Raw genomic sequence first — 19,724 nt, 5'->3', positions numbered from 1 at the left:
CCCTAAATAACAAAAAAAAACTATGATGCATCTCAAAAACTCACTAGAAGAAGTGATTTTTGTCTATCCCTGGCTTGGAGTCCAGGTGCAATGCACCTAAGAGAGAGAAAATTAGTTGCTCCCAAATTTTCACCTTGCGGTTCATTGAATAAATAATTGGGCCAGGTAGTTGAAGGATTATGGTTAGTGATTTTGTCTATTCGTGGCTTGGGAGTCCAGGTGCAATGTACCCAAACCATGGGACTTTTCCAATTAGAAATTTAGTCCATTTAATGTTTTGTTTTTGCTTATATCTCTGTTATTAGAGATTAAGTCGGCTTATAGTCTCTGTCATTAGAAAAATTTAATTTTTTACAAGTCTCCGTCACTCCTATGGGTACACGATAAACAAGAGAGACGTATGCTAATGGAGCTCTGCTATCCCTTAAAAAGTTAAAACACCTCCTCAACATGCAGGAAACCCACATGCACCTCCAGGGCCTTCATCCTCAAGAGCTTTTACAGTGAGAGAAAGGTCTCCGGGTAAGAGAAAATCAAGAGATTTTGCAGTGAGAGAGTGAGAAACCTCAGAATTCATCATGGGTCTGGAATCAAAACCTTTTGACATGGACCCAGCCTTCATCCAAGCCCCTGAGCACAGGCCCTCAGCCATCTCTCACCAATTTGCAGAAGGTGTCCCCATAATCGACCTCTCTCCTCTCTTGTCGCCCGATTCCAAGAAATCGAACCTTCTCTCTATAGAATTTATAGATCCTGCGACTCTCTCAACTTTGGTGGATAAAATCAAACATGGGTGCAAAGACTGGGGTTTCTTCCAAGTCATAAACCATGGGGTTCCAATAGAGCTTAGAAGAGCTGTAGAGGAAGTGTCTATCAAATTCTTTGGATTTCCATTGCCGGAGAAGCGAAAAGTTCGGCGAGATGAGGAGAATACAATGGGGTATTATGATGAGGAGAATACAAAGAATGTGAGAGATTGGAAAGAGGTATTTGATTTCTCGGTGAGGAGCCCCATTGTAATTCCGGAGCTTGAGGGCGACAGCATAAAAAGTGTCACCACCTTGGCGAACCAGTGGCCGGAGAATCTGCCAGAAATGAGGCATGGAGTGTTTGAATTTTGCTCTTTTGTTATAGATTATTAGGCGTACTTTGACTGGAATTTTCCCAAAATGACAAAATTTTGGTTAGAAATTGTCTCTAGTTTTGGAAAACTATGGTTAATCTTGAATTTCACTATCTTTAGCTAAGATTTGCTCAAGTGCAGGGCAGGCGCCTTTTGGCCAAAAAAATATAAAAAAAATAAAAAATAATTAAACATATAGTAAAAGTAAATTGAAACCTAAAAGACGATTAAAAATGTAGAGAAAAAATGATTGACTGATCTACAAATTGGGATATTAAAAAAAAATAAAAAAAAATATAAAAGTTGTGATTATGGGAAAAGAAACACTCACCAATCTTTACCAAATTCATCCTATTCATATACAAAAAGATTATAAAACAATCCATTATTTTTTCATTTTTTATTTGTTTTTAGATTTGTTTTTTGAATTTTTTTATATACGTGAGTTGTGCAACCAACTTAGGGAAACTCGTCTTGTCCCACTGACTTAACCCCCCCTCCCCCTGCTCTTAACAAACAAAGAAATCTTGCCCAAGAATAATTTAGACACTAGTTTAAGTGGTTATACTTTTGGCAGGTAGGTTGAATCTTTACAGTCTGTTAAGAAACTCCCTTTTTTTTTCCTCTGAAGGTTGTTATGGAACTCATTTTTGTAGATACATTCAATTTGGTACACCACTTTGACAAGATCAATGAAATGCGAAAAATAAATTAAGAAAAAAAAACAAAATTTGCAAAAAATCCTTAAGAATAGTTTGCCCTCTCTCTTTATTTATTTTTAGATGTATATAGTTTTATGGAGTTGGATTAGAAAATTAAGAGAGTAACCCTTTTTAATCTCTAACCCTATCACTTGATAGGATAGGGGTCCAATGATCTCAACATACATCCTGCATTAAGATTGTAGGCATAAATCATACATGACTATTCTCCTATAAGGAATACATTTTGCTTAAAGATCATTCTCTTACACAATTGTTCTTTAGTGAATGACCTATCTTGTCATAAATTTGACTGAGTTTGGATCATCTTCATCATTTGTGCTTGGGAACCAACATTTGAGATTGATGTCCACAATTTATGTAGAATCAAGTCTCAAAGGATCATTGCCCTATTATTTAAAGAGTGAGATTTGTAGAACGCCGCAACCTTAAACAATCAAAGTACTTGAACAAACAAAGTAAGGTGCACTTTCAAACTTTGTTATAAGATACAATTTTGGTGTCAAAAATTTTTAGGATGGCCCGAGAATTTATTTTTATCTCTAATTATGAAATTTTAAACTTCAAAAATGGTTCAAACCAAACAAATCTATAAATGTATGAAAGTCACCTCTATTAATTCTACTATGGTGTCAACCTTATACAAACTTTTTCCTGATTTAAAAAGAACACATTTTCAAGCTCACAAAATCTAGTGCACTAATAAACCTTTAACTTGTGTGTTGAAGGAGCGTATGCAAAGCATATGCACAGGCCACTCAGAAGCTTGCAGTACGATTGCTAGAGCTCATTTCATTGAGCTTAGGATTGCCAGTCTCACGCTTGAATGCTTTTTTCAAGGACCAGACAAGTTTTATAAGGTTGAATCACTACCCTCCATGCCCATCTCCAAATGAGGCACTAGGAGTGGGAAGACATAAAGATTTTGGAGCCCTAACTGTGCTCGCACAGGACGACGTTGGTGGTCTCGAGGTGAAGCGCAAGGATGGTGAGTGGGTCGCTGTGAAGCCGGTGCCAAATTCTTATATAATCAATATAGGGGATATAATTCAGGTATGTGAAAAGATAAAGAACACTAGTTCATTGATTTCTTTTCTCTAACTTTGGGTGAACATTTTCTTGAAATTCAAGCTCAGAATTGTGAGAAAGCATATAGGATTGATTGTTTTCGTTTAGCATGTTTTACTTCATGGTGCATATGCGTTAAGCAGCACTGATGTGGATAATGGATAAGTAAAGGTGTGTCACTCCTTAGGGCTGAGAATTTACCCAGTTCAGATCCTAAACCTGAATTTTGGATCCTATTCAGATCTGGATATGGATCCAAGATTTGGATCTGAAATTCGGATTTGGATCTAAAATTTGGATCCAAATGACTATTCGGATCAAATATGGGTAAATGTGAATCCAATATGGTCATTAAAATAGTATATATTAATCTTATAGTTATATATTTATTAATTTATATATAGTATTTTTAACTTTCAAAGACCTTATCCCCATTATGGATCGGATTGTGGATTTGGATCCTATAGATAGTTTTTCGATCCGGATCTTGATTTGGATCTGATCATATTCAAATCCTATGTATACTTTTTTGATCTAGATCTGGATCTGGGTTGCCCCAGACCCGATCCGAAAAATTCCTACCCGATCATTCATCAGCTCGAAGTTCCAATTACTATCATAATATACTTTCCCTGTTTTTTCCTTGGGGTAGCAACTGGTTCTAGCCACAACCTCAAAGTTGCAGCAACAAGCATCTTCGAGTTGAGCTATGGGATCAAAACCTTTGCATTTATAATTTGATGCATTAACTACGATGGAAACATAAAAATGTATTTGTTTCCTTGTAACTCTCCATTCTTGAAATTTAATATGATTCCCATTGATGAAAATTTATTCTAACAAATAAAGAAGGTACTCAAGAAATATCTATTGGTCATATAAGAAATTAATCAAGCTAAACCTAGATAAAACTGAATTTTCATTATTTGTTCTCATCCATTATTTGCCTTTAACATTTTGTAGGTGTGGAGCAATGATGAGTACGAGAGTGCGGAGCACAGAGTGGTAGTGAACTCCAAGAGGGAGAGGTTTTCAATGCCCTTCTTTTACATACCTTCTGCTTGTGAGTTCATAGAGCCACTTGAAGAAAAGATGTCTGAGAAAAATCCCCCAAACTATTTACCATACAATTGGGGTCACTTTTATATTAGCAGAAAACTTAGCAATTTCAAGAAGAGGAACACTGAAAACCTTCAGATACAGCACTTTAGAGCATCCAAGCTGAATGCTTAGGGGGTTTGAAACTTTAGGAAGTAATCAAATATGTAATGAAATAATAGGCCTGTAAAGAGTCTTTGAAGTAGTCATACAATTTAATATATGACTTATACTGTGAAATGTAAGCTTGGAACACTATGATTTTATTCTATGTAGATATAGTGCCATGCTTGGGCTATCTAGACATGTTTGCTTTTGTTGGTCTACTTTTTTGTAGGTTTAAGGTTTTATATTTAATTTCCAACCTTTTAAAAGGAACAATTAAGGTTGTTTATTAGGAACACTGAATAGTGCTTGTTTGTAATCTTGAACAAGTAGAGGTAATTATTGACACTCAGCCCTTGAAATGCTCCTGATTGTCTAGTTCTCCCAACTCTGAATAGGTAGTTCTACAAACTTTTTAAGATTTTTTTAAGGAGGTATCTGCGTGATATGAAAATAAAAAGCAACTCTTTTTATGTTAATTTTAATAATTTAACTTTTTAATGATTTTGTAAGGTGTTTTAACCCCTTAAATGATATTTTTTCCTTATATGATATTTTCACTTAAAAAAAGAGGCGACCCGAAGATCCTTTTTGCCGATATTTTGGATCAATCTTATTGAATTCAAATACTGGATCACATTTTCGTGCCAAAAAAAGTACATTTCGAAACACTAGATCATATTTTGAAATGGCTCCTTTTTGAGCCATTTCAGTTTCGTGAAATTGTAAAAGGAATGTTTAATTAAAACGATTAAAATATTTTTTTACAAACTTTTGAATTGGTTTTGAATCATAGTACAATTTAAATAAGTTTTGAATCAATTCGAACCGGTCACTCCTAGTTGGGAATTTTATTAGAAATCCAATTTGAATTTAAACAATGAACAGGCAACCTAAGCATATACAACGAAAAAACCATTATAGAAATCTGCTGACAATGAACAAACTTCCTAAAAACATCTGAAGAGAAAACATAATAAGAAACTGAACAATGAAATATCAGCCTAGGCATATCTGAAGAAACTATAATAGCAACTCAAGCTGCACATAAAAGAGTACAAACTATCATCGGGACAGGGGAAACAAAACGAAGCCCATAGTTGAACCTCGCTGCTGGGTTTCACAAATAACTTTAGCCTCATCTTTCGCAGCATAGTCCACGGTTAGATGTCAGTCATTTCAAATTGTTTTTCTAAATGAATAAAGAAGTGATGACTATTTTCAGGTGAAGGATCCGTGAGTGCAGAAGTTTTTCAAGGTTGATGGAAAGTATGGTATGATCCATTTCGTTAATGTAACGGCACAACCGTCATCACCATCCCATTAATAAGTTGGACGATGATGGAGGGAGAGCAGGTGCACCACCAGACATGCCATTGATTCAAATATCACTTCCCATTTTTCATTCATCACCATCCAACCCACTGATTGGGTGGTGATAACCCATATGACATGGTCCTGCAGACCATACTTATCATACTGTATTTCTCATAGTTATTCATACTAAACACATAATAAGCCAGTGAATCATCGAGAATGATTTTCAAAACAGCACGTAGTATGCTTTCTTGCGCAGCAGAAGTCTAAGGTATTTTCAAACCTTGAACTCTATTTTTTTCTCATGTCCATGCATTTTGATGTCGAGATGATAAATTTGATGATATTTGGACACCAAAATAAATTCTTCTAGTGAAAGTTTTGAGGTAGGCTTTAATTTGATTGTTTAGAGCGTAGGCTCTATATAAACTTTTCCTTTTTGTTAAAAGCCTTCGGGACTCCCAATTGTGTGTTTGATGAGACATTGAGAGTATGAGGCACCTATAGTAAATGTTCAATGGCCCAGATTGTCTATAGCTGCAGTAAACGTTCAATGGTCTAGATTGAATATGGGCTGATTTAAAGGTCACGATTGTATTTTGTATTTTAATTTAATTTTTTTTATTTAAAAATTCAATTCATTAGAAATTTTGAGTGTGTACTCTAAAAAATTAGGCAAACCTAATAAAAATGTTTAATAAATAATTAAAAAAAAAAAATTAACCAAAATACCTATGAAAGTTGTAAGGGAATTTTGATCAATTTATTTTTTACGAATAATATTTTTAATATTTTTATTAGATGCACCTTGATGTGAAGAACAGAAACTCCAAATTTCAAATCATTAAAATTTATAAAAAATATATTAAAATTTAAATATAAAATAAACATGTGACTATCAAATCTATCTATATTCAATCCGAATCGTTGAACTTATGCTATTGAGCTGTTTTCTCGTGACAATATTTCTTGCTTTTTAGGGTGGTAATGGCTAGGGCAGCTTGGGTTGGCCTGGTCAGTCCAGCCCTACAAAATTGGGGTCTGGGCTATAAAATGTAGTCTGAGGGCCAGGGCCAGGGCTGGGCAACTATAGTCTAAGGGTAGGGCTGCGCCGGGCCTGGGTCAATGCTCCCCCGTTAGGACTGACACCTCAAAAGATGGCCTTCATCAGGCCTCTTTGACCGGTTCAGGACCTTGCCAGGCTGGGTCAGAGTAGGCCCATTGTGTATTTGGTGTAATTGCGTCTGAGCGCGGATAAGATACTCCTGCGAATCACGCTGTAGATTTACTCTCGTTTTTCTTCAGCGGCGGTTTGTGGCATGGTAGGTCTCTCTACCTAAGCTCTAACGCATAGCAAGCAGGCAGGTAGGCAGGCCATGCGGCATCGCAGGTCTCTCTATAAAACAGTGCAGTTGCGTGTGAGCATTTGCGCCCATGTGTTCTTCTGATCTATCATGGCTATGCAACCTCTTCAAAGACTCAATCACGGAACTTACCGTGAGCTCTTTCTGCAAATTTCGCCACTGTCTCTGTTTTCCTCTCTGAGCCTTAAGAATTGCAATTTTTATAACTATATCGTTTTCTTCAATTATTTTTCAGGATTGTGGTCCCATTATCCTAACTGAGGAGAGAGAAATGGATACATTGATACGGTTATCACAGGTATTGTCACTTCTTATCTCTTTTCAGTTCTTATTGTTTTTTGCCATTATTAGTTTTCACATCCAATTGGGTAAAAATTAGGGTTTTCTTCTTAGCTATTTTAACTAAAGAGGAGTTTGATCTAGGTTTCCCAGCTGATTCGGCAAAGAATGGATTCCGTTAAACTCAAAAAAGCAATTGAACAAGTAAAGAATGAATATATATGTTTTTATAGTTTTAAGATGTTATGTTTCACTCATCCATACTTTAATCCAATGCTATCCCAAGAGTACAATACTTGTAGATATGTTTTCTATACATAAGCTAACCATATTTAGAAGCTTTGAAAAAAATGGGTGAAAACTTCAAAAGATTTTAAGCATGTTTTATCTCATTAAAGAAAATAATTTTTTAAGCATATTTTAGAATTGGTGAATGATTTTTTGTTTATGATGTTGAGAAACATGCTTTCAGAATGGCCATTCTCTGCTCTGTCGCTTAGATTTTGATAGATATGTGTGTATTTGAATATGGATTGACCTTTCTTGTGATGGAACTTTTTATCTTTTTGTTTTTGGAGAAAAATCCTTGTGTAAGTGGCTTATATGAAGAATCCTCGGTATACTTGAGGATATTATTGTATCTGTAGGAATATTTTATTGTTGGTGGGTTCCGTATGTTTGAGATCTGCATGTTATTTTAATTCTATGTCAGGCATACATATTTTGGTTTTGTCTGCATAATTATGAACATAGAAGTTGGAATTAAATTCCTGTTCTTCCTTGTAGGGAGTTTTGATGAATGTGGTGTGTGAAGATAAAAGTGATAGGACATTCCAAGCCTCCTCTCCAATGGGTCATGACTGCCTGAATATCATCATGCCTACCCTTGTAAGGGAAATTTTTGTGTTTTGGTTGATAGGGACATTTTAACATGAATAATGAGCACCTTTATGCTTTGGCAATTTGCGATAGTAATTGCCTTTTCTCCTTCGTGTGTGTGTGATAATATGTAGTGGCTTGCTTGTCTGGGTTAAATGAGCCCCTATAACAAAATCAAGGAAAATACCTTGGGTTTCTGCTGCGCAAGAAAGCATACTACGTGCTGTTTTGGAAATCATTCTTGATGATTCACTGGCTTATTATGTGTTTAGTATGAATAACTATGAGAAATATAGTATGATAAGTATGGTCTGCAGGACCATGTCATATGGGTTATCACCACCCAATCGGTGGGTTGGATGGTGATGAATGAAAAATGGGAAGTGATATTTGAATCGATGGCATGTCTGGTGGTGCACCTGCTCTCCCTCCATCATCGTCCAACCTATTAATGGGATGGTGATGACGGTTGTGCCGTTACATTAACGAAATGGATCATACCATACTTTCCATCAACCTTGAAAAACTTCTGCACTCACGGATCCTTCACCTGAAAATAGTCATCACTTCTTTATTCTTTTAGAAAAACAATTTGAAATGACTGACATCTAACCGTGGACTATGCTGCGAAAGATGAGGCTAAAGTTATTTGTCAAACCCAGCAGCGAGGTTCAACTATGGGCTTCGTTTTGTTTCCCCTGTCCCAATGATAGTTTGTACTCTTTTATGTGCAGCTTGAGTTGCTATTATAGTTTCTTCAGATATGCCTAGGCTGATATTTCATTGTTCAGTTTCTTATTATGTTTTCTCTTCAGATGTTTTTAGGAAGTTTGTTCATTGTCAGCAGATTTCTATGATGGTTTTTTCTTTCTATATGCTTAGGATGCCTGTTCATTGTTTAAATTCTCAGTAATTTTCCGCCAAACAGGTGGTCTTCTTAACGTTTGCAAGTCAGTTTGTTCGTCATTCAGCTGGGAAAGTTTTTGTGGTTCTTTCCAACTTCCTTGGGAAATATGTATGTGCCTAAATCTTTCTGTTTAAATATTTTGGCCAATTGAATTTGCTATGCTTCATTTTTAATTTTGAAACCGTGAAAATTTTGCAGGGAAACAAATGGGAGAAATTAATATATTTTCTATGGAGTAGCTTAGAAGCAGCAATATTTAGCATTGATTCTTCATTTCCTCTAATAATTGGAGATGACCAGTTCAATCACATCGCCACCAAAACCTCAGAGGTGGCATTTGGGAACGTCCATTCTGATTGTCATAATAAAAGTTTTGCTTCTTTCACAACCTCAAGTTCTGCTTCTTTGTTTTTATAAATTCAAATTTGATAAATAAAATATCCTGAGATTCAAGAAAATTCAAATAACAATTCTAAAATTATATATTATTAAAATAAACAAAATTAAATACTTTGATGGGAAAATGATCCATATGGTCTAGAAATAAATATCCACTAGGGCACTCCATGTCCAATTGCGCACTATGAACCACACATGCTTTCTCAAACCGACCCAGCGTTGCCCATGACCCACAGTCCATGTCGTGGATCATTAGTGAGTCACCAAAGTCTAGCCAATGGGCAAGGGGTCGTAGTCCCAGTATATAGATTCCAGGTCCCCCCTGGAGACAAAACCAAGGTCATCTTGATCTGATGCGATCCATTGCTCGGTGGTGCACAGGGGGTATCTCTCGCATATGCACACGCTTTAGGTAGTTCGTTTTCTCGAAAACGGCTAGCAATGTGCATGCCGTGTGATGGTACAAATGATAAAGCTTTGGCCCTGTCTTTGAAAGCCTCCATCAAACACAAGGGTCACACAGTCCCTCGGTTCGCTCTTCCGGGCATACTCTAACCTCATCAAGGGATAATCCATCTAATCCTCATCTGTTTGTTTCTCTATGCCTAGGTAATATGGGTTTTCCTTAACCAGACTGACCTAACACGTCAAGCACGGGCCAGTATTAGCAAATAACGTTTGTTTAGTATGGTCCACATGGGACCACACTCCTATTGAGTTCATGTTCCACTATATTTTCTTTTTACAAGCACTCGTAAGGCCTTTAATGGCCACACGCACCCAATAATTTCTACATATGCGGGCTTGGCCGCATAGAAACCGGATCCTTTCTTTATTTACTCATGCTTGTAGTGATGATTGCTTCATTGGGCATGCATGTGCTGATTCTTGGAATGATGATCATACTTATGGCCTTTATATGTATTCATGCAGTTACTATGATGTTTACATAGATACAGCTAATGCACATTGTGAAATGGTTTCAACACGAATGTGCAAATAGATTATTGATGAGATGACTATCTTCATTCCAGTGCCAAAGTTTCCCATGAATTCTTATGTGGTTATAGACTGTTCATGACATGGTCAGTTGTCTCGTGTTGCATGTCAGAGTTCTCTTGCAAGATGGCTAAAAATTGGCATTATGAAATTAAATTAATAAACCAAAAATATTAGATAGAATTGGAAAATTACAAAAGTACAAAAACAAGAATCGGATAACTGGAACTTTGTTTGAAAGAGTAGTACTTACTGAAACTAATCAAATGAAAACTTTTGGAGTTAGATGTGTTGTTATAGTGGGAAGCTGGTTCATGAACTAAGTGCAGCAAAAAAAAAAAAAGATTCTGAAGTATACCTGTGAAATTTACGGCGAAGTCTCTCTCAAGTGAGCCACAATATTCAGAAGGGGTTCGCAGTTTGTGCTACCCGTTTAACCAGATTTTGATTTTCTGGAATTGTGGTGTAACAAATCCCTTGTTATATATGATTTGATATTTTCCCAATTCTTTCTATCTTGGTAAAATCAAATTTTCTCTTTCTTTCTCTTCTGCTCTTGCCTTTAATATAGTTCATCCTCTGAGCATTCAAATGCTTTGTTCTGCTGTATTTTTTTAAATTATTTATTAATTCTTGGTACAGTTGAGTTAACATCCGTATTATAACCTGGTTATGTTGCAGATACGATATGATCACCTCCTGCTTCTTGATTACCTTATCTCAAAAGATATAGGAGTTCTATGTTTGCAATACCTTCTAAGGTACATTACAACTGTTAGATATTACAATCGATTGTCTATATCAGTCTGTAGGCTTTATGAGTGAAAATTGGTCCATATGTCTTGAGATTGATAAAGTTTCCAAACTTTATTAGTCTATGTATTCTACAGTTTATCAGTGATGGAGACATTGGAGCCTGATAATGTAGTCAAGTCTTGTTTTGCCTGGTCCTACCCTCTCTTTTTTACCATCCATTTCCATTGATGGTGATGATAGAATGACGGCAGTCCATTGGATTATAGTTTATGTTTTTTCCTTTTTGAATATCTTCACCTCTGCATAATGTGTTCTCTCCCTGATATAGAATTCTCTCTGGGGAACACTGATAGGGAATTGACATTCTTTGTGTAATTTCTTTATGCTCTTCAATAAAATTCTGATTACTATAAGAAATTAATTTACTTTGCAGGGGCACAATAAAAGGGATATAATTTATTGATTAAGGAATTTCTAATTGCTGCTGTTTATCCTTTTTAGATGTTTGCGGCTAGTTTGTAACTCATGGCCTATATTTAAAGGATTTTCAATGCCTAATCATGAGATGAATCGGTTATGTTGCAAGAGAAGAACGGTCTCAGTGGATGGACGTGATTTTGTGGGGAAGGTACAGCCTCTGTCCTCTTCAGTTGAAGGAATTAGTGCTACACAGCCACCACGAACAGGTCATAAAAAGAGGAAAGGGAAGACTTCAGGAGAGTCGACTTTTGAAAATGCGGAAGAATGTTTGCTGTCTTTGAAGTATGCTCTGGAGAATCTTCCCAAAAAGAACTTGTTCCCTTATAACCCAACTGCTTTATTGAGAAGGTATAAGCTTTATGTTTTCTTTCTCATGTAGTTACTGCTTTGTCTTACCTTTCTTCTCTCTACTGTTAGGCTTCAAATTTTGATTTTCTCAAGTGCTGTAGCGACTGTTTTATTGATTTATGAGAAATTCACGCATATATCCCCCATCATATCCATTATTAAAAACATCTCCCCCAATTTTCGTTTGTTACATGCTTGTCCTTTTTTCCCTCTTTTTTTTTAATTCCCAATTTGCCGCCATTTTAGATCTTCAAGATCTGAAGTCACAAATTCATTTTATGAATTCGGATATTGACGTCCTGAAGTCGGGGCCCCATATACCCCATTGCACCGTAATTGTTTTTTTTCTCCCTCCCTCTGTTTGCCCACCACTTTGGATCTCAAAGATCCGAAATCACCGTGAGTCGAAAATGGGCTGCTGACCTTAGGATTCAAATGAGAAGGCCCTTCCCTCGGGTCTAATGCCCGTTTATTTGGGTGATTGCTCTCCATATGAGGGCAAGATAGGAGGGGCACCCCTTCTTTCTTGAGGAAGTCAATGGAAAGTTTGACCAAATGAGATCAGATCGGGATCAATTGTTGACTTTGGATCTTGAAGATCCAATGTATATTGGACATGATTTTGGATCTTGAATATCTAAAGTCATGAATATGTGACAATGTCTTTGGATCATGAAAATTCAAAGTGATGAATGTGGGGCATGACTTTGAATCCAAAGTCATAGGTGACTTCGGATCTTCAAGATGAAGACCAAAGTCAAAAACTGGTCTAATTACTTTAGGATGTTGATGATTTGAAGTCATGGCAATTTGAAAAGGTATAAATTATAAAAGACAAAAATTGGGGGGATTTTTTCAATAATGGAAATTGTGGGGGATATTAGCATAAATTTCTCTTTTTTTTTTTATTTCTTTATTCGTTTGATAGCATGGGATTTTAGTCCTTGAGGAAATTAGAGGGATATGAGAAGAAAACCCCGATCTGAACTTTGATATCTGAACTTTGATGTAAGATCCTTGTGGAACCACTCTCAGAAGGGATTGGGCCATTGGGGCTTATTAAGGAACAATTAACTAGGGTGAGGGAGATTAATTCTTGTAACCACCAAGGACACATGACTCCTAGGTGGAAGCCACCGCTTTCTTGATGGGCCCTTGTGTTCAATAAAATCGAACCATGGATGGTGATGGCAAGTAGGACCAACACAGAGGACATGACTCCATTGTTGGGTCCTCAAACTCTCCATCCCCCTTCCTCATTCAAATGGATGGCTGTGATGCCTCAGCTCGCCACATGATGGATGTTTCCATCATCTATTAAATTGATACTTCACCATTTACTCCTCTTTAGTTTGAATGCTTGCATCCCTTACAGATTGTATGTATTTTTAACCATTCCTCTTTATGATATGCAGTTTCACGAGATTTCAGAAATTCTGCAGTAACAAAGAGAGGGAAAGCATCGATTACAAAACCTAAATGGAAAAGGACTTGGGAAATTTCCAGCCTCAAGAAGCAAACTTTTGCCATGTTACGTTGGGAATGCGAGAAATGCAGAGTCAGTTGTCAATTTACCGACGTTTTAGATCAAACTTAACTCACTGGGACTGGATTGTGAACAGGGCACAGTAAATCTCCACCATAATCTTTCGCAACAATTGCTTGATTCTGTACATAGAAAAACATGAGATGTGAAGTCCCCTCTTTCTTGGTCTAGAGGTAATTATTTCCTTTGCGAAAATATGTTCCGACCGAGAACTTTAAGGAACACTATGGCCATAGGGCCCCATTTGCATAAGAATATTTGCAAAGAGGACCCATCAAACATGCCATTATTGTCAATTTGTACATTTTACTCTCCCATCATCCCCATTCAATCGATTGATGGGACCGTGATGACCCTATTACCATACTGTAACGTCTAACGAGTCATTAATGGTATATGGACCTTTTTTTTTTTTTTTACTGCATTTTATTGTATTGTTTTTTATGATTAATTTTTGTCTGTTTCAAGAGCGAGAAGCAAATTATAGTGTTCTTATACAAATTTGGAGTCAGATAAAGAGGACGATGAATGCCAGTGTTCCAAAACTCGGAAACTTGCCTTGAATCGCTAATGGATGCTATTTCCTATTTTTCTTGGTCATCTAGATTCAATCAGTATCACTCATTTTCAAGCTGATTTGGGTTCGATTTCATACCATGATTCTTTTACTGAAGGGCAAATACGTATGGAGCACGTATAACTATGCTCTTTGCGGGGGCATGCTGTGCAGAAGCACCTTTATTCCAAAGATCCATTTGGAAGAAATATTCGGTCTAAAATTTCGGGAACCATTTAAGAATCACTGGATAATTATTTTAAAAGAAAAAAGTTTGAATTTTGAGTTTGTTTTTGACTGTTGGATCTTGTCTTTCAAAAATTGGACGGTCTCTATTCAATTGTGAAACATTATTTTCTTCTGGTGCACAGAGTTCAATTGGGATTTTTCATTTTTAGTAAGGTTAGTGTGCTGGTTGAAGAGGTTGCATCTTCAAAATTTGGAATCCTAAAATTACTCATATATTGGGTTTTGTTGGTTGGATTCCTAAAATTACTTTTATATTGGGTTTTATACTCTTATATTGGGTTTTATTGGGGGGAGTGAATAGACACTTACTTTTGCAAGACTATAAAATCTTTTAGCTATATATAGAGTACAGTGAGAGTAGTTTACCTTACAAGGAGACCACAATTCCTCTTCTACTTCTTAGATGTCAAATTAAATAGAATTGTCAAATTGGATAGAATTGTGCTGGTTAGAAAGTCCGGAATTTTTTTTTTTGAACTTTGAGGCTTTTCAATGACACTTTCACAACCACTTAATTTGAAATTCAAAAAGATAAAAGTGATTGTGATATTTTTGCACAAAAAGTAAATGATCATCTTGTATATTTTTTCATATATATATAAATATATATAATGTGTATATAAAGTTGATAACCCTAAATAACAAAAAAAAACTATGATGCATCTCAAAAACTCACTAGAAGAAGAGATTTTTGTCTATCCCTGGCTTGGAGTCCAGGTGCAATGAACCTAAGAGAGAGAAAATTAGCTGCTCCCAAATTTTCACCTTGCGGTTCATTGAATTAATAATTGGGCCAGGTAGTTGAAGGATTATGGTTAGTGATTTTGTCTATTCGTGGCTTGGGAGTCCAGGTGCAATGTACCCAAACCATGGGACTTTTCCAATTAGAAATTTAGTCCATTTAATGTTTTGTTTTTGCTTATAATATCTGTTATTAGAGATTAAGTCGGCTTATAGTCTCTGTCATTAGAAAAATTTAATTTTTCGTAAGTCTCTGTCACTCCTATGGGTACACGATAAACAAGAGAGACGTATGCTAATGGAGCTCTGCCATCCCTTAAAAAGTTAAAACACCTCCTCAACATGCAGGAAACCCACATGCACCTCCAGGGCCTTCATCCTCAAGAGCTTTTAAAGTGAGAGAAAGGTCTCCGGGTAAGAGAAAATCAAGAGATTTTGCAGTGAGAGAGTGAGAAACCTCAGAATTCATTATGGGTCTGGAATCGAAACCTTTTGACATGGACCCAGCCTTCATCCAAGCCCCTGAGCACAGGCCCTCAGCCATCTCTCACCAATTTGCAGAAGGTGTCCCCATAATTGACCTCTCTCCTCTCTTGTCGCCCGATTCCAAGAAATCGAACCTTCTCTCTATAGAATTTATAGATCCTGCGACTCTCTCAAGTTTGGTGGATAAAATCAAACATGGGTGCAAAGACTGGGGTTTCTTCCAAGTCATAAACCATGGGGTTCCAATAGAGCTTAGAAGAGCTGTAGAGGAAGTGTCTATCAAATTTTTTGGATTTCCATTGCCGGAGAAGCGAAAAGTTCGGCGAGATGAGGAGAATGCATTGGGGTATTATGATGAGGAGAATACAAAGAATGTGAGAGATTGGAAAGAGGTCTTTGATTTCTCGGTGAGGAGCCCCATTGTAATTCCAGAGCTTGAGGGCGACAGCATAAAAAGTGTCACCACCTTGGCAAACCAGTGGCCGGAGAATCTGCCAGAAATGAGGCATGGAGTGTTTGAATTTTGCTCTTGTGTTATAGATTATTAGGCGTACTTTGACTGGAATTTTCCCAAAATGACAAAATTTTGGTTAGAAATTGTCTCTAGTTTTGGAAAACTATGGTTAATCTTGAATTTCACTATCTTTAGCTAAGATTTGCTCAAAAAACTAGCAAAATGACCATTTCTAGTCTGTCCTTCACCAGTGTACAGAAAATAGACTCGGCCAAGGTGCTAGGGCCTTGGCCGAGTCATCCCGAGTCTAGTGCAGGACAGGGCCTTTTGGCCCAAAAAAATATAAAAAAAATAAAAAATAATTAAACATATAGTAAAAAAAAATTGAAACCTAAAAGACGATTAAAAATGTAGAGAAAAAATGATTAACTGATCTACAAATTGGGATATTAAAAAAAAATAAAAAATAATATAAAAGTTGTGATTATGGGAAAAGAAACACTCACCAATCTTTACCAAATTCATCCTATTCATATACAAAAAGATTATAAAACAATCCAATATTTTTTCATTTTTTATTTGTTTTTAGATTTGTTTTTTGAATTTTTTTATATACGTGAGTTGTGCAACCAACTTAGGGAAACTCGTCTTGTCCCACTGACTTAACCCCCCCTCCCCCTGCTCTTAACAAACAGAGAAATCTTGCCCAAGAATAATTTAGACACTAGTTTAAGTGGTTATACTTTTGGCATGTAGGTTGAATCTTTACAGTCTGTTAAGAAACTCCCTTTTTTTTTCCTCTGAAGGTTGTTATGGAACTCATTTTTGTAGATACATTCAATTTGGTACACCACTTTGACAAGATCAATGAAATGCGAAAAATAAATTAAGAAAAAAAACAAAATTTGCAAAAAATCCTTAAGAATAGTTTGCCCTCTCTCTTTATTTATTTTTAGATGTTTATAGTTTTATGGAGTTGGATTAGAAAATTAAGAGAGTAACCGTTTTTAATCTCTAACCCTATCACTTGATAGGATAGGGGTCCAATGATCTCAACATACATCCTGCATTAAGATTGTAGGCATAAATCATACATGACTATTCTCCTATAAGGAATACATTTTGCTTAAAGATCATTCTCTTACACAATTGTTCTTTAGTGAATGACCTATCTTGTCATAAATTTGCCTGAGTTTGGATCATCTTCATCATTTGTGCTTGGGAACCAACATTGAGATTGATGTCCACAATTTATGTAGAATCAAGTCTCAAAGGATCATTGCCCTATTATTTAAAGAGTGAGATTTGTAGAACGCCGCAACCTTAAACAATCAAAGTACTTGAACAAACAAAGTAAGGTGCACTTTCAAACTTTGTTATAAGATACAATTTTGGTGTCAAAAATTTTTAGGATGGCCCGAGAATTTATTTTTATCTCTAATTATGAAAGTTTAAACTTCAAAAATGGTTCAAACCAAACAAATCTATAAATGTATGAAAATCACCTCTATTAATTCTACTATGGTGTCAACCTTATACAAACTTTTTCCTGATTTAAAAAGAACACATTTTCAGGCTCACAAAATCTAGTGTACTAATAAACCTCTAACTTGTGTGTTGAAGGAGCGTATGCAAAGCATATGCACAGGCCACTCAGAAGCTTGCAGTACGATTGCTAGAGCTCATTTCATTGAGCTTAGGATTGCCAGTCTCACGCTTGAATGATTTTTTCAAGGACCAGACAAGTTTTATAAGGTTGAATCACTACCCTCCATGCCCATCTCCAAATGAGGCACTAGGAGTGGGAAGACATAAAGATTCTGGAGCTCTAACTGTGCTCGCACAGGACGACGTTGGTGGTCTCGAGGTGAAGCGCAAGAATGGTGAGTGGGTCGCTGTGAAGCCGGTGCCAAATTCTTATATAATCAATATAGGGGATATAATTCAGGTATGTGAAAAGATAAAGAACACTAGTTCATTGATTGCTTTTCTCTAACTTTGGGTGAACATTTTCTTGAAATTCAAGCTCAGAATTGTGAGAAAGCATATAGGATTGATTGTTTTCGTTTATCATGTTTTACTTCATGGTGCATATGCGTTAAGCAGCACTGATGTGAATAATGGATAAGTAAAGGTGTGTCACTCCTTAGGGCTGAGAATTTACCCAGTTCAGATCCTAAACCTGAATTTTGGATCCTATTCAGATCTGCATATGGATCCAAGATTTGGATCTGAAATTCGGATTTGGATCTAAAATTTGGATCCAAATGACTATTCGGATCAAATATGGGTAAATGTGAATCAAATATGGTCATTAAAATAGTATATATTAATCTTATAGTTATATATTAATTAATTTATATATAGTATTTTTAACTTTCAAAGACCTTATCCCCATTATGGATCGGATTGTGGATTTGGATCCTATAGATAGTTTTTCGATCCTGATCTTGATTTGGATCTGATCAAATTCAAATCTTATGTATACTTTTTTGATCTAGATCTGGATCTGGGTTGCCCTAGACCCGATCCGAAAAATTCCTACCCGATCATTCCTCAGCTCGAAGTTCCAATTACTATCATAATATACTTTCCCTTTTTTTCCTTGTGGTAGCAACTGGTTCTAGCCACAACCTCAAAGTTGCAGCAACAAGCATCTTCGAGTTGAGCTATGGGATCAAAACCTTTGCATTTATAATTTGATGCATTAACTACGATGGAAACATAAAAATGTATTTGTTTCCTTGTAACTCTCCATTCTTGAAATTTAATATGATTCCCATTGATGAAAATTTATTCTAACAAATAAAGAAGGTATTCAAGAAATATCTATTGGTCACATAAGAAATTAATCAAGCTAAACCTAGATAAAACTGAATTTTCATTATTTGTTCTCATCCATTATTTGCCTTTAACATTTTGTAGGTGTGGAGCAATGATGAGTACGAGAGTGCGGAGCACAGAGTGGTAGTGAACTCCAAGGGGGAGAGGTTTTCAATGCCCTTCTTTTACAATCCCTCTGCTTATGAGTTCATAGAGCCACTTGAAGAAAAGATGTCTGAGAAAAATCCCCCAAACTATTTACCATACAATTGGGGTCACTTTCATATTAGCAGAAAACTTAGCAATTTCAAGAAGAGGAACACTGAAAACCTTCAGATACAGCACTTCAGAGCATCCAAGCTGAATGCTTAGGGGGTTTGAAACTTTAGGAAGTAATCAAATATGTAATGAAATAATAGGCTTGTAAAGAGTCTTTGAAGTAGTCATACAATTTAATATATGACTTATACTGTGAAATGTAAGCTTGGAACACTATGATTTTATTCTATGTAGATATAGTGCCATGCTTGGGCTATCTAGACATGTTTGCTTTTGTTGGTCTACTTTTTTGTAGGTCTAAAGTTTTATATTTAATTTCCAACCTTTTAAAAGGAACAATTAAGGTTGTTTATTAGGAACACTGAATAGTGCTTGTTTGTAATCTTGAACAAGTAGAGGTAATTATTGACACTCAGCCCTTGAAATGCTCCTGATTGTCTAGTTCTCCCAACTTGAATAGGTAGTTCTACAAACTTTTTAAGATTTTTTTAAGGAGGTATCTGCGTGATATGAAAATAAAAAGCAACTCTTTTTATGTTAATTTTAATAATTTAATCTTTTGAATGATTTTGTAAGGTGTTTTAACCCTTTAAATGATATTTTTTCCTTATATGATATTTTCACTTAAAAAAAGAGGCGACCTGAAGATCCTTTTTGCCGATATTTTGGATCAATCTTATTGAATTCAAATACTGAATCACATTTTAGTGCCAAAAAAGTACATTTCGAAGTTCCAAACACTAGAT

The 19,724-nt window shown here is 36.0% G+C and overlaps 3 protein-coding genes across 15 annotated transcripts; all 3 read left to right on the top strand.

The window, feature by feature from the left end:
- The first annotated feature begins 454 nt into the window (after window positions 1-454).
- LOC18446059 (protein LATERAL BRANCHING OXIDOREDUCTASE 1) lies at window positions 455-4,313 on the top strand. The gene is made up of 3 exons (XM_006856184.4): window positions 455-1,099; window positions 2,574-2,898; window positions 3,877-4,313. Exons 1-3 carry the CDS (start codon window positions 579-581, stop codon window positions 4,144-4,146), a joined length of 1,116 nt encoding a protein of 371 aa, XP_006856246.2. The 5' UTR covers window positions 455-578; the 3' UTR covers window positions 4,147-4,313.
- A 682-nt stretch (window positions 4,314-4,995) lies between these two features.
- On the top strand, window positions 4,996-13,814 carry LOC18446060 (uncharacterized). 13 transcript variants are annotated; one of them, XM_020674584.2, is made up of 8 exons: window positions 4,997-5,472; window positions 7,033-7,095; window positions 7,863-7,964; window positions 8,884-8,970; window positions 9,061-9,192; window positions 10,942-11,021; window positions 11,518-11,844; window positions 13,260-13,814. In XM_020674584.2, the coding sequence occupies exons 1-8, from the start codon at window positions 5,455-5,457 to the stop codon at window positions 13,321-13,323; spliced, it is 873 nt and encodes a 290-aa protein (XP_020530243.1). In that variant the 5' UTR covers window positions 4,997-5,454; the 3' UTR covers window positions 13,324-13,814. The 13 variants fall into 13 exon arrangements, 9 of the variants coding, with proteins under 9 accessions (XP_088712870.1, XP_088712868.1, XP_020530243.1 ...); XR_002282958.2 differs by lacking the exon at window positions 4,997-5,472 and adding an exon at window positions 6,779-6,930 and having other exon boundaries at window positions 11,603-11,844; XM_020674585.2 differs by lacking the exon at window positions 4,997-5,472 and adding an exon at window positions 6,779-6,930 and having other exon boundaries at window positions 11,608-11,844.
- Window positions 13,815-15,339: 1,525 nt separating this feature from the next.
- Window positions 15,340-19,238, top strand: LOC18446062 (protein LATERAL BRANCHING OXIDOREDUCTASE 1). The gene is made up of 3 exons (XM_011629448.3): window positions 15,340-15,927; window positions 17,500-17,824; window positions 18,802-19,238. Exons 1-3 carry the CDS (start codon window positions 15,407-15,409, stop codon window positions 19,069-19,071), a joined length of 1,116 nt encoding a protein of 371 aa, XP_011627750.1. The 5' UTR covers window positions 15,340-15,406; the 3' UTR covers window positions 19,072-19,238.
- The last annotated feature ends 486 nt before the right edge of the window (window positions 19,239-19,724 follow it).

Source organism: Amborella trichopoda, chromosome 13 (assembly GCF_054954075.1).
Source record: "Amborella trichopoda isolate Santa Cruz 75 chromosome 13, AtrichopodaSantaCruz75HAP2 v2.0, whole genome shotgun sequence".
Lineage (NCBI taxonomy): Eukaryota > Viridiplantae > Streptophyta > Magnoliopsida > Amborellales > Amborellaceae > Amborella > Amborella trichopoda.
Note: the sequence above shows the minus strand (reverse complement) of the source record. Positions and strands in the feature narration are given on the sequence as shown.